This window comes from Neocloeon triangulifer, unplaced genomic scaffold (genome assembly GCF_031216515.1).
Source record: "Neocloeon triangulifer isolate White Clay Creek 2 clone unplaced genomic scaffold, ASM3121651v1 ptg000017l, whole genome shotgun sequence".
Classification (NCBI taxonomy): domain Eukaryota; kingdom Metazoa; phylum Arthropoda; class Insecta; order Ephemeroptera; family Baetidae; genus Neocloeon; species Neocloeon triangulifer.
In genome coordinates, this window is record NW_026775559.1 from 7,808,761 (window position 1) to 7,832,986 (window position 24,226).

Sequence of the window (24,226 nt, forward strand, 5' to 3'; positions counted from 1 at the left end):
ATTTGAAGTGCACAAAATTTAATCAAGAGATTAGCGATTTTATGTATTTTTTCAAATCCAGAAATTGCTTAAAAAATAACCTATAACAGATTTTTTCAAATCTTCTGTAATTTTCGGAATTTCTAATTTTAAAAATTAAATCCTAAAACTCAAATTACTGAATGGTAAACCTATAAGAATTGGGTACCAAGAATTGAAGCCAGAAAATAGCTGTTTCACTCAAGAAGCATAAAACAGGAAACGAGTAAACTCCCAACAGTTCAGTGTGGAAAATCGATTTTCATTTTTAATCAACTCAATCTAAAATAGAATCTTCAAACGATCCAGGTGAGTTCAAAAGTTAATAATTATAACATTTGAAACCGCACACATATAATGTTGATTTGCTTAAAAAATCAAAAAATCTATTCATTTTTACAGCTACTTATACTTAAGCGAATTAAAATATTTATTTTTTACTAAACAAAAGCTAAAATTATAGCGAGATAAAGGAAGGATTTTGCGTTTCCAAAAGTTTCCTTTAATATGAAAAGTTTTTCACAAAGGTCTCACATCATCAAAACAATTTCGAAGCTCAATTTGAATTACATCCTGTCTGTGTTCTTTGGTTGGAAACACAGAAGCTTGTTCCCAATGAGCAAAAATCAAAATTTGAACTTAACGGTTGTGTAATTTCGGTAAATTAAAGAGATTTAATTAATTCTTTATTCAGCAGATTATGTTTTTATATTTTAATTTTATTTATTTATTTATTGACTTCATACATAAAATCGTGAAAATTCTAGTGTGGCTAATAAAAATTTAATAATTTCTTCCCATCCAACGGGCAGAGTTTGGTGTCAACAAACTATGAAAATAAATTTGGGTAAAGCACCAACATTGATCATTGCCAAAATTTTATTGAAGCTTAACAAAAATATCGTTAATGTGAATTTAGTAATTTTCCTTTCTTCTTTCTTCTCCTTCCCAACAATTATGTATGCATTTCGTATTCTGTAAATTTAATAGCAAGAAATGCGCAGGGAAAGCAAAAAAGCAGAAAGGCGGAATCGCAGTGAAAGAAGAAGAGGGTGGAGGGAGAAGAAGGAGAATTCGGCGACAGCCCCGACCTACGCGCCGCTCGCTCGTTTTTCGGTTTATGGGCCCATAACAAGCCCATCCATAGTGCAACGCTGCACTCGCTCGCCTTTCCTTCTCATTCTCTTTCATTCCACGCCGAAACGCAGTGTTGGTCGGTCTGCGACACTCACGGATTCTCTTGTTTACCTGCCGACCTTGCATCTTCACTCTAGAAAGGTGAGTTTTTGCGTTCCACATCGCAATTTTTTATCAGACGCTTCATAAGAGGCGTTTTTCCTCCCGGCCGTTCCTTGCGTATTTTTAGTGCTGCATCTAAATTCTTTGAATTCTGACAAAAACTCGATCAGTTTCTTTGATCATTTATATTTATGTATGCAACGGATCATTTGTATATAATACGCTTTAAGTATACTGAAGTAGATGCGCAGCATTTCCAGCAGAACTCTGTTTTAATTTTTATATATTGGTTCTGAAGTTTTCTTGATAAAAACAGTTTGCGCTGTTTATCATCCACTTTTTTTTTAAATACTCATAAAATTAGTATATTATATATATTAAGAAGTGAGATTAAAGTTGAATAAATTTTAATTACGTACGAATTTAACACTTTTCTAACAATAACAATTGAATTAGGAGGTTACGTTTATTAAATATAAAAATTTCTTGCATTTGTTTATTATAAATTAATTTATTTATAAAAGGGTCGGAACTTGAAATAGTGCTATTAACTTATAAATTTAAAAATATACGTAAATAACAGTAAATAGTAATAATATAATTTTGTCATTTTTTTCCTGGAGCAGTTATTTTGGATTTATTGCTCATTGTCAGTCCTTTTTTTCTTCATGCTATATTGTCAGTTGTCACCCGATCGACAAATTTGTGCATTAATCCATTTAATTGAAACTCATATACGACTACATACTTGCTTTTTTTTCTAGAAAATTAAATATACAATGAAATTAAATTTTGTAAAATACCCATTTTTATGAAACATAATAATACGTAGTTTAACTCTCATTTAGTGACTTGAGTAAAATAAATTTCCAACTAAGAATTAAATTATTACAAAAATGGATAAATGATTTTTTGTTCAAACTATTTATTTTGCTGAAATGAGTTTTTAATCAAGATAATAAAGGCTATTGTATATTTTGATAAGACACCAAATAACAGATTTTCTATTTTAATTCATTTCATTGTTCATATTTAATTAAAAAGGCATTAATTTACTTCACTGCAAATTTCAATCGCTTTCCAATTCTTGATAATTTTTGTCTTTGCTTAATAAATTTTCATCAAATTATTTATTTCCTGCCAAATTCATTTTTTCTTTTTCAAAAGCAAAAAGGTCAGTTGGAGGAACAATTTGGCGATTGTTAAAAAGTTACCCGAATTTCACGCAAATCAACCAAATTTTTTGTCAATCTTTCCGACATTTCAATTCAGCCGCTTCCAGTTAACAGGGCGTCAAATTTCTTACAAAAAAATGGATTAGCGAGTGGGTAAGCGTGACGACGTCAAGACGGCGTCAACGATTTCATTTTCGACGGCGTGTGCTCAACAATTTTCCACAGTCTGCGCGCCCGTCTATTTGAAAAAGGCGCCTTTTGTGCCGCCTGCGATTCAATCAAATTGATGGTTTAATAATTTTCTGCCGGCAGACTTGGGTCGCCTATCTGATGGATTTCAATTTCACGCCTCGCCTATCGTCTATCGAGAAAGACTGAATTTTTTATGACCGGATTTGATAAAGTGCTAAATAATCCAAATCAAAATGTCACAATCCAATTCATTCAATCTGGAACTAAAAATTTATAAGAAAACGTAACCAAAAATTAATTTAAATTAAAAAAAAAGTCAGTAGTTCACAGATTAACCTATTTTTGTTTTTAAATCCCTATTACAAAAATGACAAAAATCATGAAAAATAAGTTTATATAAAAAAGGTTCATCTAATTTTTTATTTTAAACCTGCATTTCATTCCGATTTGGAGCAAGTTTCCTTAGTCAAAATCGAGAAAAATAAACACATCTTTTTCATTTCTCCACCTCGGACATTAGAGAACATTTTTCTGCAACTCCCAGAAGCACTTCATGATTTTTCGGATGCATTTTTGCGATTATTGGTTTGGAAAGTTTGCGTCGTGGCTGTACTTTTTCTTTGCTCCTGCGAGCATCATTGGAAAGATGCGGGGGCCGCTCGCTCTCTCTCGTCGTGCAAAATCTTTGTTTTACTTTTCATCCCCCGCGCGTTCGCTGCATCAGACAATGGGGTGAGTCAGAGCGGCGGCGAGGGTGGAGGCGGAGCGTCCATCAAATTTGGCCAATCGCTCTTTTAGATTGCACCCCTCGCTCGCTCGCGCGTTTGATATAAAAAATGTGTTACAATTTCCCATGTCGTGATTACGAGGCCCTGGCTTTGTTTTAATGCCCCCGGCGGGCGGGGGACTCCATTTTAGATTTATGCCCGCTCCCCCGCGGTGGGGTGCGTTTTTCGCTGGGGTCCGAAATGACGCGCCCTTTGTTCGTTTTTTGTGCGCTGGCTCGTGCCGCCGCTCGAGTGAAAAGAGAAAGGAAAAAAAGTTACCAAAGATCCGCTGAACCAAATCAGGTGCCGCCATTGTAATTATTGTATAGATTTTTATGCACGCGTCACTCGAAGTATTAAAATTCCATGACTCACTTCAAAGTAGCTAATAAAATCAGTAATCAAAGTTCATTAAATTTAAAGTGCCATTTACGATGAACGATGAATTGGTTTAGCTAGCACAAAAATAATTTAAAATTTTATAAATTTGTTATGATTCTGGAAATTTAAAACATATATTACGTAATCATTTCATCAGGCAATTGTTTATTTTTTCAACTATTTTTTCCTTTTTAATAAATTTTTGGGCGAAAAAATTACTTTTCTTTATTGCAAACCTAAATTTGTTGCTTGAAAATAAAATTATATTTTGATAAATGACACTTTTGATTTTTGGCCTCTTAAATTGAAATGTGTTCTTTATATTTTGATCAATTACATGTAATTATGAGATTATTAACTAATTTTTAGAAAGTTTCAATTCAATCATTGTGTCAGTTAAAGTATTCAACTTATTTTATATTTTAGCTTTAAATTTTTTAATCTACGATTGATTGAGTTGTCTCTTTGAATGGTCCATAGTGCAAACATAAACTATAAAGTGCAATTGTTTTGAATGAGAAGATAAATAACGTAACTAACATTTTATTTGTGAGGTTAGTTTCTGTTTCCTTTTCTTTGGCCACTGAGTTTTTTAAATAAATTGTTTTTGTCACGGTTTTTAAACATTTTCATGAACTTTGAATATTATGATATGAGGATAATTGTTCCTCATTATAATTCCCGATTTTTCAGCCTGCGCTTGAAAAACAAGGCGCTATTAGATAAGCTTTCAAAAACAGATCACTTTTCTTTCTGTTTACCGCCGTTTGTATTTCTTGCTCCACATTAAAAATCAAAGCGAGTCCAATCTCGACGAGCACTTAGCGCGTGTATTATGTTTTAAAACGTTTTTGGGATAAAAACACCTAATTAACGTATTTATCATTGCGACCGTATATTTTTGACGCGGGCTTGTTATTCAGGTATAGAATAGCGCTCGGAATAAGATAGGCAGATGAGTGTCTAATTATTTTCTGGGACTGAGGAAAAAAATTGAAAAGGTCAAACCCGTCGGTTAATGAGCGTGTCACTATTTGCAAACACATTGCCAGCTTTGAATCCCCGTTGGAAAAAAGTCCCAAAATAGGACCTTTGGATGCACCTGGTACGAAGGCGGCGGCGCTAGTTAAACAAGAAATATAATGATGGGTGCAAAAGCGACCCACTTCCGTTCCTCTAAATTACCATGTGTTAAAAAATCAGAGCTGCCTGTGACCCCTGCTGCAGTTTCACGCACGAGCCACGGACACTTCCTGCTATGCACCCCCGTCTCGCTGCAGCCAGAAAAAAACTGCAGCTTTTGTCGACCTTAATGAGTCGCGTCTGCAGACACACTCATTAAAGTGCTGGAAAACGAGCCTCCAGAGAGGCGAGTGCATCATAAAAATAATTGAGCCCTAACTACCCTCTCCGCTTCGAGTTTCCTTCTTTTTGATCCCCTGCTCGATTCCCCGTATCCCATGCAGCTGAGCGGGGGTATTTTTAAGAAAAAAAAGGTGCAAGCATAACATACTTTTTCACGCTGGCAAATGTGCGAAGCAGAAAGGTCAAACTCGGCAGCCGTAATATGCCATATTGAATGCACAAAAATTATGCTTGAGGCATGTGATCATAAATCAATCAAAATAATTTTCTTAGATTGAATAATATGTACTTTTGTTTACGTTATTGCCAGATGTTTATAAATTTTTGCAAAATTAACTGTTTAAAATGAATATTAATATAAATTAATGTACTTTCAAGTAAGTTTAATTCTTATTGGATCTTAAAACAAATTCAAAAATTACTGGGTCTTTTCAATTTTGCACTTTAATGAGCGCATTATAAACTCTAATATATGAATCCTTCAGTTGTGGTTTTGAGATTTAACAAATTTCAGCTTTGGTTAGTTCATTTGAGACATGAGACGAAATTGTATATTTCGGAATAATCCCCTATATGAATGATTAGTTAAAAACTCCCACAGTATCGACAACTGTGTGACAGATGGGCATCACAGAATATCTTTGGAAAATCCAAAACCGTTGCAATTTTATTCCCCGTTTTGTACATGATCCACACCCCGCTCGAATTGGAAATACGCATCATTTATCCGCGCGGGTGAAAAAAGTTTTAATCCAGTCTCGGCAATAAATCTTGACGCATTCGGAGCATTTGTGCGTGGCAGTTTGCTCATTGAAAATTTTCGGACAATAAAAGTGACCCATTGTGTTTGCAGATGGAGAGCGCGGCCCACGCTCGCCAGCGCGCGCCTGTAAATTGCCTTCGTTTTTCCCACAGCTCGACTGACCATTGCGTTTAAGCCGTTTTTGAGCTGCAAATATTAATTTGAGCTGCACGCAGCTGCAACTCCCGCATGTGCAAGCGTGATGCACGCATATTGTCTTACACGCTCCGCCTGCCCTGATTCATTTCACAGCAATGAGGGATGAGAAATAATGAAATGAATATTATTTCGGGAACTGACCATTCTTAAAAACAAAGCAAAAAATACAATTATTTTCTTGCCTAATCATATTATTTTTTGGAGACGAAACATTTTACCAATTTTATATATTAATTTCTTTTTATTTTGATAACAAAGCTTTTGTGTAACTGAAATAGGAGAACAATGTTTTAAAAGATTAATTGGTAAAAATTTGTTAATTTTTTCTTTACAATTATTTTAGACTGTTTTTCTTGATTATTACAAATTTATGTATAATTTCAATAAATGTAGTCTGGAAAAAACTTGCTGCACTTGCATCATGAAAATTTTTGTAGTGTGTAATGCAAATTTATTTGTAATTTTTCGCTTACCTCTGATAATAAAGTTGCGCAGCCTTGCCACATTTTTCAAAATTTTTATTTTTATTAAATTTAATAAAATGAAATTTTTCAATTATTCATTGCGTTATATTTTTAATAATATTTCCATGTTTAGTGCTTTTGACATAATTTATTCTTGCTTTGCGTATTAGAGAGAAGAAAACGTAATAATTTATTTTTATATTATATTTACATATTTTTGTTACAGTACAAAGCTTAATATGCTTTCATCTTTATGTCATTTTTCTGAACTCCAACTCTGCAGTTAACTTTAAATAAACACAATCCATCGAGAAATTTCTGATTCAACTCATTCCATAATTTTTGTGGCAATCAAAAAGCTCTCTGGGTTTTCAGTCGGACTCTGCGGCGATCGTGGCAGATGCGCTCCGATTTTGTGTGATTTCGTATTTGGTCCAAGGGAGGGAAAGTGAGAAATTTTTTATTTGTAACAAGCTGTGAGCGCCGTCTGTTTTATTTATTTGGGCTGAAAGTGCAATAATTCACGGCGCAGAGTTGTAAAAACCGCAGAGGGCAGCTGCGACTGACCCTTGCCCCATAATCGATGGTCATTTAGAATAGGCAGGTGGTCTGACCCTACCCTTATAAGTCAAAATTGCCATTATTTTTTGCCGCGACCCCTGCCCCGCACGACCCTTTTGCTGCTCCCTGCTATTATTTAACAAACGCCAGCACATCCCTTTTTTCCACAACGCAATTTCTTTTTGTTATATTTTTGCGTGAGAAACGTTAATATTTTTGACCCCAGCGGAAAAAGTTAAATAAATGTGCGCCGGCCTTTGTCCAGCAAAGTAAAATGTAACTCGTCGAAATTTTTGTGATAGAAAAGAATTGCTTCTTTCACGTTAGCGGCAAAAATAGAGAAAATTTATTGTGCCCGCGGTGGACTGGAAATAAATAAAACGACGCGAGCATTGCTGGCATTTTTGTCCGCTTTGCTTTAATCGATTTGTGGCGACGCTGAAAAATGTCCCTCGGTGACGCCAGCAATGTCGATTATTATATTGCGAGTTATTTTAGACCGAATTCACAGGCCTAAAGAAAAAGCATTAAGAATGTCTGTTCTCATAATAACCGGCGGCAATAAACGCACTTGAAATATAATTAATTGCTATTATTGTCGTTAAGGTAAATAATAAATAATAATCGTTTTATTAAATGTCTGATCGATTGTATTTAAGCCTTTTAATATTTTTAAAACAAAATTTCTCCTGTCTTTAGACGGCTATGGGTACAAAAGCTCAAGGCGAAGGGCGAGTCACATGCGGGTGATCGATGTCTGCGCATTCCATCCTTTTTGTAATCAAATTGGTTGCCAACTAAGCACTGGTAAAACATCCAAAGGTCGGCGGAAATTATAATAAAGTCCGAGCAGAAAACACGAGGTCTGATCCAAACAAGATTTTGTCATTGCCGCTCTCTCGCAAACATTTGCTCAATGCACGAGAAAGGCTTTGGCAAATATTGGTTTCTCAAATAATCAAAACGCCAGCTCAAAGATACAAACAATTTTTTTCTTGAAATTTTGTATATTTTCGTGACTTTTGTTCCCTTTCCCTCTTTTTCTTTCTTTTATTCCAACAAAGGCGGGCGGACGCATTCGAAATAATTTGGGGGTGGGGTGCAGGGGTCAGCAAACAGAATGGACGGGGAGGAGTGTTGGGGTTGACAGGGGTCACTTTTGTGTATTTGAAATTGCTCGCGTTTATCTGGCGAAAGGAGAGAGGACAAAATAATATCGATTGAAAACTCTTGACCTATTCCAAGCGTTCTTTCACTCGCGCCCCGCCGCTCGCGAAAAGCACATCGCATTTCAAGCACTCTGCTTCAGAGCATTCAGATTATTTAAAGGTCGTCCTCTTTTTTTTCCAAAGATTCGCTCTTGATGGAGCGTGGCACAATGCTCAGCGCCGGCGCCGCCTTGCAAACGCCGCAGGAAATCCCGACAGCGCCGATGCATCCCATCACTTGGCCCCTGAGCTGCTACTCGCCAGTCAAGCCTAACACCTACCAGGGCAGCATGCTGGCCACGTCTCTCACCCCAGGGTCTGACATCTGGTCGGCAGCCCATCACCAATGGAAGGTAATAAATTGTTTTGGTTTTAAATTAATTTATTATTATTTATTTAATTTACGAATAGTAATTTTTTTTTTTTTATAAAACATTCTTTTAATTAATTGATTTGAATAAATAGATATGCATGAATAATAAAATTAGGATGCAAATATTACAAATTTATTCTCTACGTAATGATTATCATGCGTTAAAATCTCTCACAAATGAAGCTTTTGCGATTCTTTTATTTTTCTTATTTTTTTCCTTATAACATTAAGGCCGGATTATTTTTGTTTATTTGCATGTGTATATTGTTTTCTTTTTGCCTATGAAGTTCTATTTTACTTACAAATATTATAAATATTAGTTAATATTATTTCAGTCAATTATTTTACTATGGTGTAAATAGATATTAAAACGTAAAATAAAAATTTAAAAATATCCAATATTTTTAAAACAATAAAAAAATTATGTTCTCTGTTTCTCTTATTATTTATATCAACTTAAATGACAAGTATGTTTATTTATTTTGCTTTTTATTGTTTTAAGGGTCAAAGCAATGAGGAAAATTCTACTGCTGGTCACGACGACTCGGGGATTTCGCCTGGACGCGCATCGAGCAGCGGCCCTTCGAGCGTAGGCGGAAGTCCGCCAGCTGCCAAAACTGCAGAGGCTGGCGGCACCTCTTCGTCAATGTTTCCAGTCAAGGAGGAGCAACCGGGTAAATGTCACGACTTTTAACTAATTGCTAAACGTGCCACGCTTCTCCGCGCGTCTTCACCCCTGACACCCAGCGAAACCTATATCTGAAAACACAAATATACGCACAAGCTGCTCTTTTGACTTTTTACATCTGCGACGAAAACTGACAAGAAAAGCACATAAAGACTGTAAGCGATGCAGAATTGCTTCCGCCGAAATTGCATCTGCATGATAGAAAATTGTGTTCACAAATGCTGTGATTTGTTTCAAGAAAAATAAAATCCCATATATACCACCCCTTCCTTTGGAAAAAAGATCCAAATTTTTAACCGTATTTCTATTTTAATTTCCAAACTAAAGATACATTTTTTTACTTTAGATAAAGATCAAACTTCAAGCCTTCACGAAGAAGACAGTTCCATTTCTTCCGAGGAAAACAACGACGCTTATGGCGCTTCAATGAGTCCGAACAGCCTGGCCGTCATCCTGCGCTGTCCCCTGTGCGGTTCCATGGATTTTGACTCTCTGCCTGCTTTGATTGACCATTGCAAGGACCACCCCGAGACAAATATCAGCGTCTCCAATTTGAATTGCTCCCTTTGCTCTCTGGCTAGTCTGTCCAAGGAAACCTTTCTGACACACCTGATGACCCACCTGCCGCAGGAACACCACTGCACTGTCTGCGGCTTTTCGAGCAAGAGCCTTCCTAAGCTCAATGCCCACCTGGCCGAGTTCCACGGACTCGCCCCTGCTGACAACAACAATGAAACAGTCACCCGCGTTGGTGGTGGTCACGGAAAGGTATGTTAAAAAAATAGTAAATAAAAAATTAGTCATCAAGATTTTTTTTATTTAATGGAATTAAGTTATTTTAAGTGATAAAAAAATCAATAATTTAAATTTATTCACAAAGTGATTTTTTTATTCAATAAAATCTCATTTAATAACTCTTGTCAACAGGTGAAGTCCTTTCGCTGCAAGCAGTGTTCTTTTGTTGCCCACACCAAGCTGGAGTTCTGGGCCCACAGCAAGGCTCACATCAAGGGTGACAAGATTCTGTCCTGCCCCCGCTGCCCTTTTGTGACTGAGTACAAACACCACCTGGAGTACCACTTACGCAACCACTCAGGGTCAAAGCCCTTCAAGTGTCCACAGTGTCCGTACACCTGCGTCAACAAGTCAATGCTCAACTCGCACCTCAAGTCCCATTCAAATGTGTACCAGTACCGCTGCGCCGACTGCAACTATGTGACCAAGTACTGCCACAGTCTAAAACTGCACCTCCGCAAGTACATGCACAGCCCTGCCATGGTACTCAACCCTGACGGCTCCCCTAACCCTCTGCCCATAATTGATGTTTATGGAACGAGAAGAGGCCCAAAAGTCAAGAAAGACAATCATGAGGTAAATATTATTCATTAATTTTATAACCAAAAGCTTAACATTTCAATATTTTAGATGCCGCAATCTCCTGCTGTGCCTGTGACATCCCTGAAGTGCGCCCAGTGCGACTTCAGCACCACTTCCGAAGGGCAGTACCAGCAGCACCTGATGACCAGCCACCCTGTGCAGCAGCCGATAAACCCACTGAAGGAGTACCTTTCCTGGGTTTATGCCCAGCAGGTGGGGCTGATGCAGCATCTCAGTGCCAATGCCCTCAATCCTCTGGACCTCCGCAAGGAAACCCCACCCCCTCCACCACCACCAGCGAGTCCGCCAGCCAAAAACCGCCGCAAAGGCAAAGTTCCTTTCAGGCTGGAGGAGGAAGAGATTCAGGTCGACGACGAGGAGGACAGACAGGTTGTGCGTCAGAAGGAAGAGACTGTGTCTGCCGTTCCTCCCAATGAAAGGGAGAAGGAAGGGGTTGACAGGAAAATGCTCAACTGTGGCTACTGTGACATTTTCTTCAAGGACGCCGTCATGTATGCCATGCACATGGGATACCATGGCTACAAGGACCCTTTCCACTGCAACATGTGTGGCGAGAAGACCAACGACAAATTGTCCTTTTTCCTGCACATTGCCAGGTCATCCCACCTTTGATTCCTATTGTAACTTGACTGATAACCACAAGCTCAGGGAAACGGTTCTCATTTTTTAAAGACTTTACAATTATATATTGTGCATGGATTTTTCTACCATGACACTCCGCCGTGCCAGATCTACATTTTCAGGTGTTATTGCTTTATTTAGTCAAATGATGTTGGTTGTCAACTTGAATGACTGCATTTTAGCTTTAAGAGAAAATAAAAATTTAAACTGAGTCGTATTTGATAAGGAAATGATTTTGTACACCTATTCATGAAAATCATAATATATAGTTTTTGATTGGGCCCATCGGCAAAATGGGATATATACATACATTGTAAGTTCAAACTGTAAAATATCTGCCATGCAAATAAATTATTTTGATGATGAAAATTTGAATTCAATTTGTATTTTGCTGCCTTAAAAATCATTCAATTTATTTCATTACATGGAATTATTTAAAATTTAGACGATAGCATATTGACTGTACAAAAGTTCCCGCACTTGATAGTATTCCGGAGACACACATCCCTCTATAGTTACAGTACCTGTCTCCAACTGCAAAAAAATTAATATTATTGAAAAACTTTTTCAACTTTTTAAAATTTTTACCTTTCTAACAGCAATGGTCCCTTTGCAACACCAAAGAACACCGCCGGAAAATTCAGCGGACAGGCCAGCCTTAACAATTACTTGCTTGAAGTCGGAGAGCTTGAGTTTGTTGATAAAGGTGGCTTGATGAGTCAGATTCTGCAAAAATATTTTATGCTCGCTGATAATTTCTTAACTAAGGATTTTTAACTTACAACATCCTTTACTGGCTCAAGAGTGGGGATTTCTGTTCCAAGAATAGATTCTAAAGAAAGAGTTATATATTAGATTCTGTTTATTAAATAGAAAGAAGTAAAATTTACCATTCATTGTAACGTCCTCTGTCACTAACACATCTTCAACTTCCTTTTGAGCAATTTTCGAGTCCAGCCAAGCAACCTCGGCGTCTTTGATTTTTTTGAAATCCATAGAACTCAGCAAAGCATCAGTGAGTTTCACCTGAAATATAAAATCATGAAGCGTTTCGTTTGATATTCGTTTTAAGCTCTCGTACCTGGTAGATGTGTGTTTCAGTTGTAGCATCAACAACGTCTCCGGTTTTGGGAGTGAGAACTTTCCCTTCGGTGATTTTTTTGCAATGATTTGCCATGTAAGCTGTGCTCTCTGGTGTTCCTTTCACAAGTAAAATTCTTCGTGGTTTCAGCTGAGTGACAATTTTCAGCAGCGACTCTCCGTCAGAACGCCCTTCAAAATCTATAAATTTGATCTGAGCTGCTACATGAAGATGCCGAAGTGTGCTTATGCACTTTGTGGGTACTTCATTGATATCCACTGCAGAAACGAAAACTTATACATTAGATTAAATAAAATCAACAGGAAACATACCATTCACATCCTCCTCCTTGACCTGGATATTTTCTTTGTTCACCACATCTTCTTCAGGTTCACCAACAACATCAGTCATTTTATAATCTTCGGGCCTAATTGTAAAATTATTTAACCAAATAAAGAGTTCATTCACTTTAAATAAATCAATAAAACTTGCCTGATGATTTCTCCATACTCATCGTATTTGACTTTCTCTTCTTGGAACGGATACATGGGGAACTGCTTTTTGTTGCTCTTGAAAAAACCAGTCTTGGTTTTCACCTCCTGTTTAACCACCAAATCGTGTTTTCCCAAGGCAACTTGCTCCATTTCATTGTCAGATTCGTCCGAAGAAAACTCCTCACTAGTAGAGTTAAAACTACAGTTACTTGAAATTAAAACTCTGGAAGTTAAAAACCTTTTCACTGCTGTTGCGTTTTTCCCCTTTTCGATTTTGAGGTAGGCGTCCAATTCTGCCCCCTCTAGCGGAACCCTTTTCTTAACATCAAGACTGATGGTGAACGGACTGTACTCTTGGTCTATAAGATTCCTTGCCAGGGTCCCCGGCGTTGTCCTGAAATAACAATGCATTTTCAATTTTTTTCCATTTCCTAATGTTATTAAATAATAAATAAATACTTTTTTAGCTTGATCAGGAAGTCTTTTTACCTGCTAGTGATAATAATGCTGTTCAGAGGATTTGAGCACCACTGGAGAAAGAGATCTCTTGAAAATCCAGATTCCATGTCTGGTGAACTGGCCAGGACAACTTTAGGATTAGGCACTTTGTTCAGCTCACCAATGCTGTGGCAAAGCTGCAAGTACTTGAATTGGAAAGGGTTGTTCCTGGCACCCTCAAAGGTCCGCATAAGTTTGTCACTCATCCACTCGATCTGCGACTTGGCAAACTCAACCACGTTGTAGCTGACGTTATTGAGAAAAACCACAGAGTAGGCCATTAGACCAGACTCTTTGTTGCGCCACAGCTGGTCCAGCATGTGTGAAATCTCCAGAACCCGGCCGGCAGTGTCCACGGAAATTAAGACATTTCCACCCTTTCGAAGGGTTTGCAGAATGTTTGCTGCAAAATTCTATGTAAAAAAAAAACAACTTGGTGACTAATTGAAAAATTTTACTCATGAGTTTTTCATCTCTAATTCGCCTCCGCTCTTGTTCATACATGGAATTGAAGGCGTCGGTGATCAGCAATGACGGCCTTGCCAGTTTCTCCAACTCACAGCCATTTAAGTGCCTTTCTTTCTTGTGGTTGAAGTCAATGGCGTAGACAATGTCCTCCTCACCCATTTTGACAACTTTCCACATTGTCCCTCCAATCATGTGTCCAGCGGGAAGAGGTGTAATGGACAATCCATATCCTTTGCCTATTGAAATTATTGTTATAACAATGCATAATGATCATAAAAATAAACCACCTTTCAGGGCCACTGTTTGGTTGTACTTGAGCTGGATGATTTTATCAAAAGCTGCGTCCACATCATCTAGAGAGAAAATATCAAAATCTTCCATATTTGTTCTTGACTGGAAAAAAAAATTTGTAATTAAATAATTGAGCAAATTTCCTTACGACATAGATTTGTATACCTGGTAAAGGTCGTACATAAACATCTGACCCATTTTATAGACTGGGATTGTAGCGTAAATCGGGCAGTTCAGTCCGCATTTTCCCACCATGTAAGGCAGAGCGCCCAAATGCTGGTGGTCCGGGAATGACAGCAGCACAGCGTCAATTTGGCTAGCATATCTGAAAAATTTATAGTCGAATAATATACAAATGATTTAAAAAGTGTAAAAATTTCAGATAGTTGTACTTTTTGATTTTCAAATGTGTTAAAAATATATCATTTTTTTACAAATTACATTTTACATTTATAAAAGTTAATTTTTCCTAATTTCTATGTAACTTTTTACCTTTTCAGCTCTTTTATGAAGTTAGGGTTGAACTTTTCGTCCCAGCCGCAGTCCAGAAGGAACCTGAATTCATCAACTTGCAACAAATAACACGGCGGCGACTCTTCCTGGGCGCCAGAAATGGCATGCAGCTTGATGATAGACGGCATTTTTCAGCCGACAATTTGAGACGAAGCGACGATCTGAACTAATTTTTTTATGTTTAACTTGGAGAATTTTTTACGCTTATTGAGGAAATCGCAAATAAATCCTCTAAAAATTTAAGCCGCAGCGGTGAGCTTGGAAATTTTGAAAGCTGCAGGTCACCGACCACGCTCTTTTTTTGCGGCAGAAAAACATCAACAAAGTTGGGGGCGTGGTCTGCGCTCGTCATCTGTTCAAAAGAAAACACCGGCCCCAGGGGATTTATTGCATTTTACTCAATTTTACTCTTATGTTATTAGCCAATTTATCTTTTTTTGAACACAAAACACAAACATCAAATATGAAGGTATGAACTAATCAATACAATTTTCTAATTTAATGTTAATCAATGAATTGCAATGATCCAATTCATTTTATTTTTCTGAAAAAGTATGTAATGCAACAACGAACAACCATTTTTAGATTTCTGGATTTGTTTTTATAATGTGTGCAAATTTATTTTTATTTTGTTGTGCATATAAAAATTTGTAAAAATTCCTCTTTTATGCAGTTAAAATCTAAAAAAATTTGAAATTCTTTATTTAGATCCAACCTTATTCACAACCTGGGCCAGGATTGCCAGGAACTTCATCGGGCACCAAACCAGCAAAAAAACTTAGCTGGTTTTTGACAACAGCAGGCCGCCGAACAACCCTTGGCTTGGGACTTCTTGCTGGAACAGCGGGTTTTTGTCTCCAATATATTCCTAATACATTCTTAATTGACAAATACTGTTCAATCTACAAAATGTACAAGTGAGGGTCTTTCATTTTTCTGTGACTTGAATTTTTTTTATGACCATTGCATATATTGTATATTTTTTATGTTTTTTTTTCTTATAGAGGTATCAAAGAGATTGAAGTTGAACAAAAATTTGTCGATCTGGGAGATGAAGTCATGGAAAAACTTGGATTCCACAAAGTCGACAAGAAACTGTACAGATACTTCACAGCTTACGGCTTTGACACATTGCATCTAGGAAGCGCCTACTCCAAGTACGGTGTCCTTGTTGGAGTCCCTTCAAATTTCTATTTCAACTCAAAGGCAGACGTTGATGCAAATAAAATTACTGTAAGATAATTTATTTTAAAATTTTCACAACGCTTTGCTACATATTATTAATTTCCATTTCTACACAGGTTGCAGGAGAGCCAATTCAATCTAAATCTGAGCCAGAAGCAAAGGAGAAACTCATCGCATCCCTTGTTTTGAGTGACAAGGCTAAGGCATTTGCTCTCGGAGTTCAGATTTATGAAGCAAACACAATGAAACTTTACAATGACAGCATTGCTCCTGGTGCGTCTATCGGTGCTTACTATGCGCTGTCAACACATTTTAACAAAAAATTGAGAGGCTATGCAAGGCCTTTGTCATTCAGAGTGTTCTTGTACACTTTATTAGGTAAATTAAATTAAAAAATCGAGCACCATTATATTTCTTTCAATTTCCTAGGAACTTTTGTTACTGGTATGTACTTTTTCCTGCGCGATCTTACCACACATATGAGAGAAAAGGAGGCCGACCAGAAAGTTGGAGCCATCAGTCTTGAACTTGCTGAGGGAGGTGTTGAATATTACTCCAAAATCCTCGAGCGGAATAAAGCTCTAAGAAAACTTATGGGCAGCAAAGGCGAGTCTCTATTCACGTTTGCAGGAAACGCCAATACTCTGATCCTCACTCCTAACGTCCCCATCACCCAAAGATTAAAAGCGTGCCAAGATCAGCTTAAGAAACTGATTGAAAATCCCAACCTGATTGAAGTCAACAAGGCGCCAGAAAAAGCAACAAGGAGAATGGCACCAATGCGGATGGATGATGATGCTGCAAAGATCCAAGAAGAAACAGCCAAGCTGAATGAGTGATTTGCTTTTTCTATACGTTGTATTGTAAATAAAGTTGACTCATCTTAGAAAAATTGTATTGATTTCAAAATCACGACTATAATATTCTCTGGATAATCAAAGTCAACTTGTAATTATGATTTCTATTTTATTGGTGTTGTAAAACTTAAATATGTACCATTAGGTTGGTTCAATGTTTGCCTAATGGGCACGATTAGCCTCGCCGGTACCACCTCGGTGCTGGTGCTGCGTTAGGTGACGAAGGGCACACTTGGCTGCAGTACTCTTTGCAATACGATAATTGCGCCCGATACCCCGAAACACACCTTGGCCAAAGACTTCTACAGAGACCCTTACTCTACGCCCATCTGCGAGCTTCTCTGGTTTTCTATAAAAATTAAACAATTTCTTTAGTAATGATATCTCATCATGAAAAAAAAACATACCCAAATTTAGCAGTTTCCGGCTCTCTTTCTAGCAACTCTCTAATTGGCGATTTGGGAACATGTGCACTAAAGAGATCAAGCTCTGGCGCCATCATAGCATAATAGGTATGCCAGACGGCGTCCAGGGACATTCCGCTGTCCAAAAATATTGCGCCTGCGACGGACTCAAAAACATCTCCCAAGGCTTTTGGAACCTCAATGTCCTCAGCCTCGGAAACGTCGCCTTCACCCAAAACATAATACTGAAAAATTCAATAAATATCTTGATATTCTTTTTCTTTCAATTTCTTACTTGTGGTGAGAGGCAGTGACTATTAGCCTGTTGGAGCCTAACAAATCTCTGAATGACCTGAGCCAGGCCAGGCGATAAATGAAGGAAAAATTGGTGGAATCCATGTCGCACAGCTAGCACGGCAAAAATCGCATTATTCACGAGGGCAGACCTTAGATCTGTTAGAGCACCAGGCGAGTGTTGCCTCTCATCCTCATACAAGTACCGAGTAATTAAATAATCTGCATATCAACGGTAAATTAGTAAAAAAAATATGAATTATATTAAAATATTTTTTTTTTTTACCTAAAACAGCATCACCCAAAAATTCCAGTCTTTGGTAGCAGTCTGTCAGTCTATTTGGACTGTAAGAGGCATGGCTCATTGCTTGAAGCAAATACGCCCTGTCTCGAAATCTGTACTTCAGCCTTTCTTCAAACTTTTCAAATCCATACAGCATCTTTTCCAGTTCTCCTTTAGGATTTGGAACATTCCGCAATAAAGGGGACTGAGGTGGCTTTAACTTGCCGTATTGCTGCGATTATAATAGAAGAAAAATTATGGCAATTTTTTATTTAATTTTTTGCTCATTTACCTGGCTATTATCAGAAGCTACAGCCTTAGGCAGAACACGAATTCCAAGCCAGGACATGAAAAGTAAAGCACCTCGAGGGCCACATGCAATCAAATAGGCGCCGATAAGCGCTTCAACACAATCAGCTAGGCTCTTGTCAGGAATCGAGTGCTGTGTTAGCAAATTGTATGGCACAAAGGGAAGGAGGTGCTCAGAGCTGGCAGGGTCATCGAGAGGAGCCGAATCGAGCTCATTCTTTCTCTCCCAAACAATTCTGAAAAACAGGGAGTTCATAATCTATAAAATATTGGAATTTTCATCCTTACTTATCTATAGTTTCATTATCTAAGTGTCGAAGAGACGCAAGCTCCTGTCGGTTCCACAACCCTGGTGGAACTCCAGCTTTAATTAGCGCTTTCTCAAGTTTCCAGGGAACATAGTAGCAAGGAGGCAGCCAGTTGTCGTGGGGCTCAAATTTAGTTGCAATCATGGATCTGCCCAGCTGCTTTTCTCGTCCTAAGCGGTACAGTTGGAGATTGCTCACCTATTATCAAGTTTTTAGACTGGAAAGTAGCTCAAGCTTTTTAAATTAACCTGCTTGGAGCGCAGGTGACTCAATTTCCCCTCATGGATATTCTCGTGGGAGCAATACAGATAGGTTGTTATGGCGTATTTCAAAAACGAATCTCCAATAGTCTCTAATCTTTCCAAGTTGATTCCATCATTGGCATTGGACATGGTAAGCGCTTGGAGTATTATGCTTGGACTAGGCCCTGGGTGGTTTTCCAAATCAGGCTGAGAATCAAATCTGAAATCTGGCGATAAATTGTAAGAATGGTTTTAAAACCATACCTAAGTTGCATACTCAATTTTTTGGCAGTTGTTTCGTCGTGAATTTCTCCAATATTTTCTCTTGGTGTAGCACCAACCTTCTCGGAAGTCTCTTCATTATCAATTGCGCCACTGTTTTCAACCATTTCATCCTTCAAAGATTCAGGAGAAATATCAGTTTCATGGTGCCGATGAATCTTCTCAGGCCCGTAGTCCATCACTTTCCGTTCAATCTTGATTTCTTCCTTGTGATGCAGATATTTTTTGCTGTCCATGATTCGCTCTTGATGCATGACCACCATTTCTTCATATCTCAATTTGATATCTTCCCAGTTGTCACCCAAGTCTGGCCAATCCCATAAGAAACTGTCTTCAGGCTCTGCGATAACCTCACTTGGCATCACAAAAGTTGGTCCATCATCAAAAGCTTCAGCAACGTGATCTCCTTTGAACTCAATTCTTAATCCATCAGGGTGGACAGACTGGGTCGTCTCTTGCTCCATAGCATAATCAACCTCATCGGACAAATCAGAGAATTCTTCCTCGGAATTGTAGTCCGAATAAGAGTTGAAGCTTCCGAACCCTCCGTCAATGATGCTACTTTGGCTCGGCATAATTGTCGGTGACCCATATCTAACCTTACTGTGACTTTGGATGCCAGTGCCCCAGTCTTCTCCCACCGGTCCATCTATTATAGTTTCACCTCCAGAAAGCATAGTCAGGTTAGATGGCAGGTCATCGGAAATCATGTCGTCCGTAATACTGTCGCAATCATCGTCGTCGTGATCAGGAGGCACCATTTCATTGGACCAAGTTCCAATTTCTAGCCACGACTTTCCTTTTCCTTTGACCTCAGTCTCTTCTTCCACCTTTTCCTCTTTGGGCTTTATTTTTTCCAACTGCACAGGTGTCTCAACCTTGACTTCAACTTCTTCAACATTAAGCTCATTCTTCTGAGCCTCTCGTGACTTCTGCAAAACGTCAGCCAAGCTCCATCCAAAATCTAGAGGTTGCCAGTAAAATTCAATGGGCAGCTTTTTGAAACCTAAATTTATGTCTGTTGCCACTTTGCATCGGAGCTCATCAGCCAATAACAAGCCGTTAACCCTGAGAAAATTTGAAATCAGTCGTGGCACCATTTATATGAGAATTATACCTGTACAAAATACATGGCAAGCAAACTGCTTGTCTCCACAATGAAGCTGGAAAGGGGTGAAGTGTGCAGAGTTCAGCAACTAAGATCTGCTTTTGCTCCAAGTTTTCCCTCTTATTACGCTTTGTGTGCTCGCTGCTGACGGGAAGGGCAACTCCTTTGCGATTCACATACCTAGATTTTAATGGAAATTGAAACCTTTGCATCAAAATATACAGATTTTTCAAACCTGGGAGTGAGAAAATTGAGCCGTGCCGATGTGTGGTCAACATCCAACAGTGGTTGGTCAACACACTGAATTTTCAACCCATATTTTGCCAAATAATAATCTTGGAAGGTATTGTAGTCTTCCCCAGGGAACTCGGATGTAGGTGAAAGATTCGAGCAAATTTCAGCTACGTAAAAATACTGTAATTTGACCAAATTAGAGAAAGAACATAATTCCAAATGAAATTTTGCTTACTTGGGGTTGATCTTGATTCCTGTACCAAGGCATCACAACCGCATCCTGGTACTTTCCACCATTGAAAACAAATTTTGTTCTCTCTTCTTCGATAATTTCACTTGGAAGAAGGTCCTTCTGCTCCCAAATCAGATCCAAAAATTCCCAGTCCACTTGAAGCCGAGGCTTCTTTTTCACTGGTACAATGTAGTACGAGTTCTCTGCCGATTCTGGACTAAATATCATCAAGTGCTTTTGAAGTCTCAGTACACTGGAGAAGGTGTAATTCAAGAATGCAACAACTTTCTCGCTTTGCTCCGATGTCAGCTCCACTTTGTCTGGACAGATGTCAAGTGATACACTCACTTCTCCTGATCTGGTAAAGATGGGGAAAGGACAAATCTGGAAATTTAAGGAAAATAAAAATTTTTACTGTTACAATTAGAGGCCTATTATGTTTTACCTTAGGAATGGGTTTCAGAGTGAGAATTCCAAAACCTTTTGGCGCTTCTTCCGGTGGGTAAATTTTCCTCCCTCGAGTGTTTTGCTCTTCTGGCAGTGGGCAACTCAGTTTTAAGTTGATGAAGTAAAGATAAGCGCCTTGGCACGGCTCAGGTCGGCACTCCATGAGCGCATCGGCAACCTTTTCATGAAAAATGCTCAGATAATTATTTCAAAGAATGGCAACTCCTCACCTTTTTGAAATAATACTGCCTTCGTTTTGTTGTTCCTGGCCTATATTCCAGAACACCATCATCTTCTTCCTCCTCTTCTGCAATTTCCTCCTCAGTGTTGAGTCCGAGCTTTTCCTGCTCCTGAGCTAAGAAAGTCTCCTTTCCAACAGGCTGAAGGTCCTGGTCAAGCTCCCCCATTTGAAAGAGGCACTTGCAAAGTTCCAGAGCAGCCAAGCGTCTTGCAAAAGACTTTGAGACTGTCAAGGCACCGACAACTTCCTTTTTGAACGGCGAGTTGATCGGTAGTCTCAGCCGACATCTCACTTTGCCATCTATGTTTTCGTAACACCAAAGAGGAGTCAGCCGAGTGAAGGTGTCTGAAGGTAATTTTGCACAATACCTTTTATGTAAAATAAATACAACCTCAACACTTAATTCAAGATGAAATTAAATACCTATTCACCAAGGCCATAGCACCGCAGGTAGCAACAGAAGCTCGAGATGGATCTCCACTGGGATTAAAAGGAGGCACCAAAGAACACAACTGGTCTGCCTTGTTTTCGTCTTCCTCCGATGGCTCACTGTTGTGGCATCTCGAAAGAAAGAGCTAATTTCTTACATTAGAAAAAAGAAAAAAATGAACTAGAATAAAAATTTGCCTTTTCTAGACTAATAGCTTTGGCCCACTGATCAACGTATTCCCTAGTTTTATTGGTGTCCACAATTGTGAGATAATAAGCATTGGTGACCTTGGCCCTGCCTCTTGACTGGACCATTGATTTGAAACTTGAAGGAGGATCAAACCGAATTACCAAGTTGCACTTAGGCAGCTCCACGCTTTCTTCAACGACAGGAGTGCAGACCAGCAGGTTGCACTCTCTTAATCGGAACCTATCAAATTTTACAAGACATAAATCAATTTCTGTAAGGTTTATATTCATTTTTCTTTAACCTCTTTAGCACTTCTTCTTGCTTCCTGTGCTCCTTCTCCAAATCTTTGACTTGTTCGCCTTCCTCAGCCAGGGAAGCTGTGTACTGTGGCACAATCGATGCCAAGGCCGGCATGGCATTTCTGGCTGCATTCAAAAGATTGTACAAAACTTGTGCAGTGAACCGTCTGGACACAAACACCAGCCCGCAAAGAGGCTCAGCCTCTCCTGGAAGAGGAAGCATGATCTGGGGTGTCCGTTTGAACTTCTTGGGAGATCCTCTGAAACCGGGTCGACCTCGCCTGGGCCCTTTTTCTTTAGCTACCTTATCTTCAGTTTTTGGCTGACTAGAATCTGTTTCTGCAGGGCTCGATGGTTCTGTTGCTTCATCCGGAGCCTTCTCTTGTTTTTCCGCTGGTTTGTCTTTGTAATGTGACAGAATTTCAATGAGTCTCAGGATTTTGTGACTGGAAAACTTTTGTATGGTTTCACATTCGTTGTACTGCTGGAATTCGCTATCACAGAGGGCTCGAACTTTGATAAGTAAGGTGGAGATCATGCACAGAAGAATGTAGTGACGCTCGTATTTTGTCTTCACTTTGAGATTCTCCACTCTAATTAGGAGAACAAAAGCTGCACGGTCAGCACACCAAGCACCTGATTTTGAAAATTAGTTTTAAAAATTACTAGGCAATGTTAGTGAATTGTACCCATAGTATCAACGACATATTGAAGATCGTCTAGAACTGACATAGGGAGTGACCTGGGATCTCCAATTTCCTCCAACTCTTCTATGAAATCACCATAAACAGATGCCAAATCGTATACATGGTCCGATAGAAACACTCTGGCTTCATCAATCAACCGATTGATCTCAGACGAAAGGGAACAGGCCGTTTTAGGTGTTGAGGATTCAACAATAGATTCATGTGGTCGAGGATAAAATCTGCCAAATTAAAAAAAAATTTGATATCAATCATCCTTTTAATGCAAAATAAAAAACTAAAACCTTAAAATGGATAAGATGTCACTTGCTGTTTCAACTTGACACTGCATTTTCGACTCAAGTAGAGCTATTTGCGCCTCCAGCTGGGCCGGATCTTTACACTTCACTTTGTCATCTAACAAAGACGTTGTTAGGCCCAGTATCCTTGGCCTAGTGGCAAAGGCATTGACTTTTTGCATAACTTTAGCTATGTCAGTTTCTTCTTTAATTGACAAATGGCACTGATCCACGACAAGAAGCTGAATGGAATCTGGAGCTAGAATTTCTTTTTCCAAGAGCTCGAGGAACCTTTGACTTGTTGTAACTATAACCTAATAATTAAAAAATAATCATTCAATCTTCTATTGAATTTCATAGATTCAATACCCTTGCATCGCCGACTTCAGTTGATTCTTTTAAGGTGTACACAGGAAGGGATGTGAAATCTGATACATCCTGGAAACATTGGTTTGCGCAGCTTGGATCGTCCATAATTATCACGCATAGCTTCTTGCTGAAAATTAATAATGTATTGTATTATTGTTGGATTGCGTAATTTTTGGGTGCTTACGAGTCATGATAACTCGCAAAACTGTTGACAACTTGTAGTGTCACAAAATTTTGGGCCGCCCGATTCAACAAGCAAATAATTATGTCCTTCACCTCTGCTACATCAAGAAGCTCCACCTTTGAAACAGACCGATAAGATTAATAAATAGAGATTTAAATCGAAAACAGCATACTTGGTATTCCTTAGGAGTAAATGATTTTGTATAAATATTGTCGTTGAAAAGGACAACGTGAGGAGGTATGATCCTTGGCGTTTGAGCATTTTGAGAGGCCATGGCAAAACAGATTATTTTAAAATTCTTAGATTAATTAAATGAACATATAAACAGAGTGAAAATTTAAATCTCGTCAAGGAATTAACAACGCGAAGGGATAAAATTTAAAATTTCATTCGCCTCCTCGATCACTTTTCTGAGAAGCCGTGCAAGGCGAAAGAGGGCGTGCCACTGTATTTTATTTACATCCAAAGAATCAGGCTGACTACCAAACGCACAGAAGAAATGCTAGACAAAAATAGTAATTTATGAAAATTATCAACCCTTTTTTGTATATTTATCAATTATTTAAATATTTTTTAAAATATGATAATAAA

The 24,226-nt window shown here is 38.4% G+C and overlaps 4 protein-coding genes across 4 annotated transcripts; 2 read left to right on the plus strand and 2 right to left on the minus strand.

Moving 5' to 3' along the window:
* The first annotated feature begins 1,154 nt into the window (after positions 1-1,154).
* LOC132203272 (protein hunchback-like) lies at positions 1,155-11,786 on the plus strand. Its single transcript, XM_059630924.1, has 6 exons — positions 1,155-1,296; positions 8,476-8,684; positions 9,207-9,378; positions 9,739-10,160; positions 10,320-10,763; positions 10,818-11,786. Exons 2-6 carry the CDS (start codon positions 8,487-8,489, stop codon positions 11,400-11,402), a joined length of 1,821 nt encoding a protein of 606 aa, XP_059486907.1. The 5' UTR covers positions 1,155-1,296; positions 8,476-8,486; the 3' UTR covers positions 11,403-11,786.
* A 20-nt stretch (positions 11,787-11,806) lies between these two features.
* LOC132203273 (probable cleavage and polyadenylation specificity factor subunit 2) lies at positions 11,807-15,066 on the minus strand. The gene is made up of 12 exons (XM_059630925.1): positions 14,736-15,066; positions 14,409-14,568; positions 14,240-14,345; positions 13,943-14,188; positions 13,476-13,887; positions 12,985-13,380; positions 12,825-12,919; positions 12,493-12,770; positions 12,302-12,437; positions 12,194-12,243; positions 12,000-12,137; positions 11,807-11,945 (listed from the first exon to the last, which is right to left on the minus strand). The coding sequence occupies exons 1-12, from the start codon at positions 14,882-14,884 to the stop codon at positions 11,853-11,855; spliced, it is 2,259 nt and encodes a 752-aa protein (XP_059486908.1). The 5' UTR covers positions 14,885-15,066; the 3' UTR covers positions 11,807-11,852.
* Positions 15,067-15,088: 22 nt separating this feature from the next.
* Positions 15,089-16,827, plus strand: LOC132203274 (transmembrane protein 177). Its single transcript, XM_059630926.1, has 5 exons — positions 15,089-15,225; positions 15,465-15,673; positions 15,761-15,989; positions 16,058-16,319; positions 16,371-16,827. Exons 1-5 carry the CDS (start codon positions 15,169-15,171, stop codon positions 16,778-16,780), a joined length of 1,167 nt encoding a protein of 388 aa, XP_059486909.1. The 5' UTR covers positions 15,089-15,168; the 3' UTR covers positions 16,781-16,827.
* A 66-nt stretch (positions 16,828-16,893) lies between these two features.
* On the minus strand, positions 16,894-24,145 carry LOC132202913 (endoribonuclease Dcr-1). The gene is made up of 21 exons (XM_059630222.1): positions 23,808-24,145; positions 23,636-23,751; positions 23,452-23,578; positions 23,089-23,396; positions 22,790-23,025; positions 22,103-22,736; positions 21,810-22,041; positions 21,606-21,757; positions 21,172-21,550; positions 20,940-21,119; positions 20,498-20,878; positions 20,264-20,442; positions 20,038-20,208; positions 18,916-19,988; positions 18,645-18,865; positions 18,377-18,594; positions 18,072-18,324; positions 17,783-18,011; positions 17,498-17,718; positions 17,206-17,447; positions 16,894-17,147 (listed from the first exon to the last, which is right to left on the minus strand). The coding sequence occupies exons 1-21, from the start codon at positions 23,907-23,909 to the stop codon at positions 16,961-16,963; spliced, it is 5,841 nt and encodes a 1,946-aa protein (XP_059486205.1). The 5' UTR covers positions 23,910-24,145; the 3' UTR covers positions 16,894-16,960.
* Between the last annotated feature and the right edge of the window lie 81 nt (positions 24,146-24,226).

Coding starts and splice junctions, on each gene's coding strand:
- LOC132203272 (XM_059630924.1), top strand. CDS start 8,487: ATGGAGCGTGGCACAATGCTCAGCGCCGGCGCCGCCTTGCAAACGCCG. Junction 9,379..9,738: donor AGTCAAGGAGGAGCAACCGG/GTAAATGTCACG, acceptor TTTTTACTTTAG/ATAAAGATCAAACTTCAAGC. Junction 10,764..10,817: donor TCAAGAAAGACAATCATGAG/GTAAATATTATT, acceptor TCAATATTTTAG/ATGCCGCAATCTCCTGCTGT.
- LOC132203273 (XM_059630925.1), bottom strand. CDS start 14,884: ATGCCGTCTATCATCAAGCTGCATGCCATTTCTGGCGCCCAGGAAGAG. Junction 14,189..14,239: donor CCAAACAGTGGCCCTGAAAG/GTGGTTTATTTT, acceptor TAATTTCAATAG/GCAAAGGATATGGATTGTCC. Junction 12,920..12,984: donor GAGTATGGAGAAATCATCAG/GCAAGTTTTATT, acceptor TTTTACAATTAG/GCCCGAAGATTATAAAATGA.
- LOC132203274 (XM_059630926.1), top strand. CDS start 15,169: ATGTTATTAGCCAATTTATCTTTTTTTGAACACAAAACACAAACATCA. Junction 15,226..15,464: donor CACAAACATCAAATATGAAG/GTATGAACTAAT, acceptor TTCTTTATTTAG/ATCCAACCTTATTCACAACC. Junction 15,990..16,057: donor TTGATGCAAATAAAATTACT/GTAAGATAATTT, acceptor ATTTCTACACAG/GTTGCAGGAGAGCCAATTCA.
- LOC132202913 (XM_059630222.1), bottom strand. CDS start 23,909: ATGGCCTCTCAAAATGCTCAAACGCCAAGGATCATACCTCCTCACGTT. Junction 18,866..18,915: donor AACAACTGCCAAAAAATTGA/GTATGCAACTTA, acceptor ATTTATCGCCAG/ATTTCAGATTTGATTCTCAG. Junction 17,448..17,497: donor GTCACTGCCTCTCACCACAA/GTAAGAAATTGA, acceptor TGAATTTTTCAG/TATTATGTTTTGGGTGAAGG.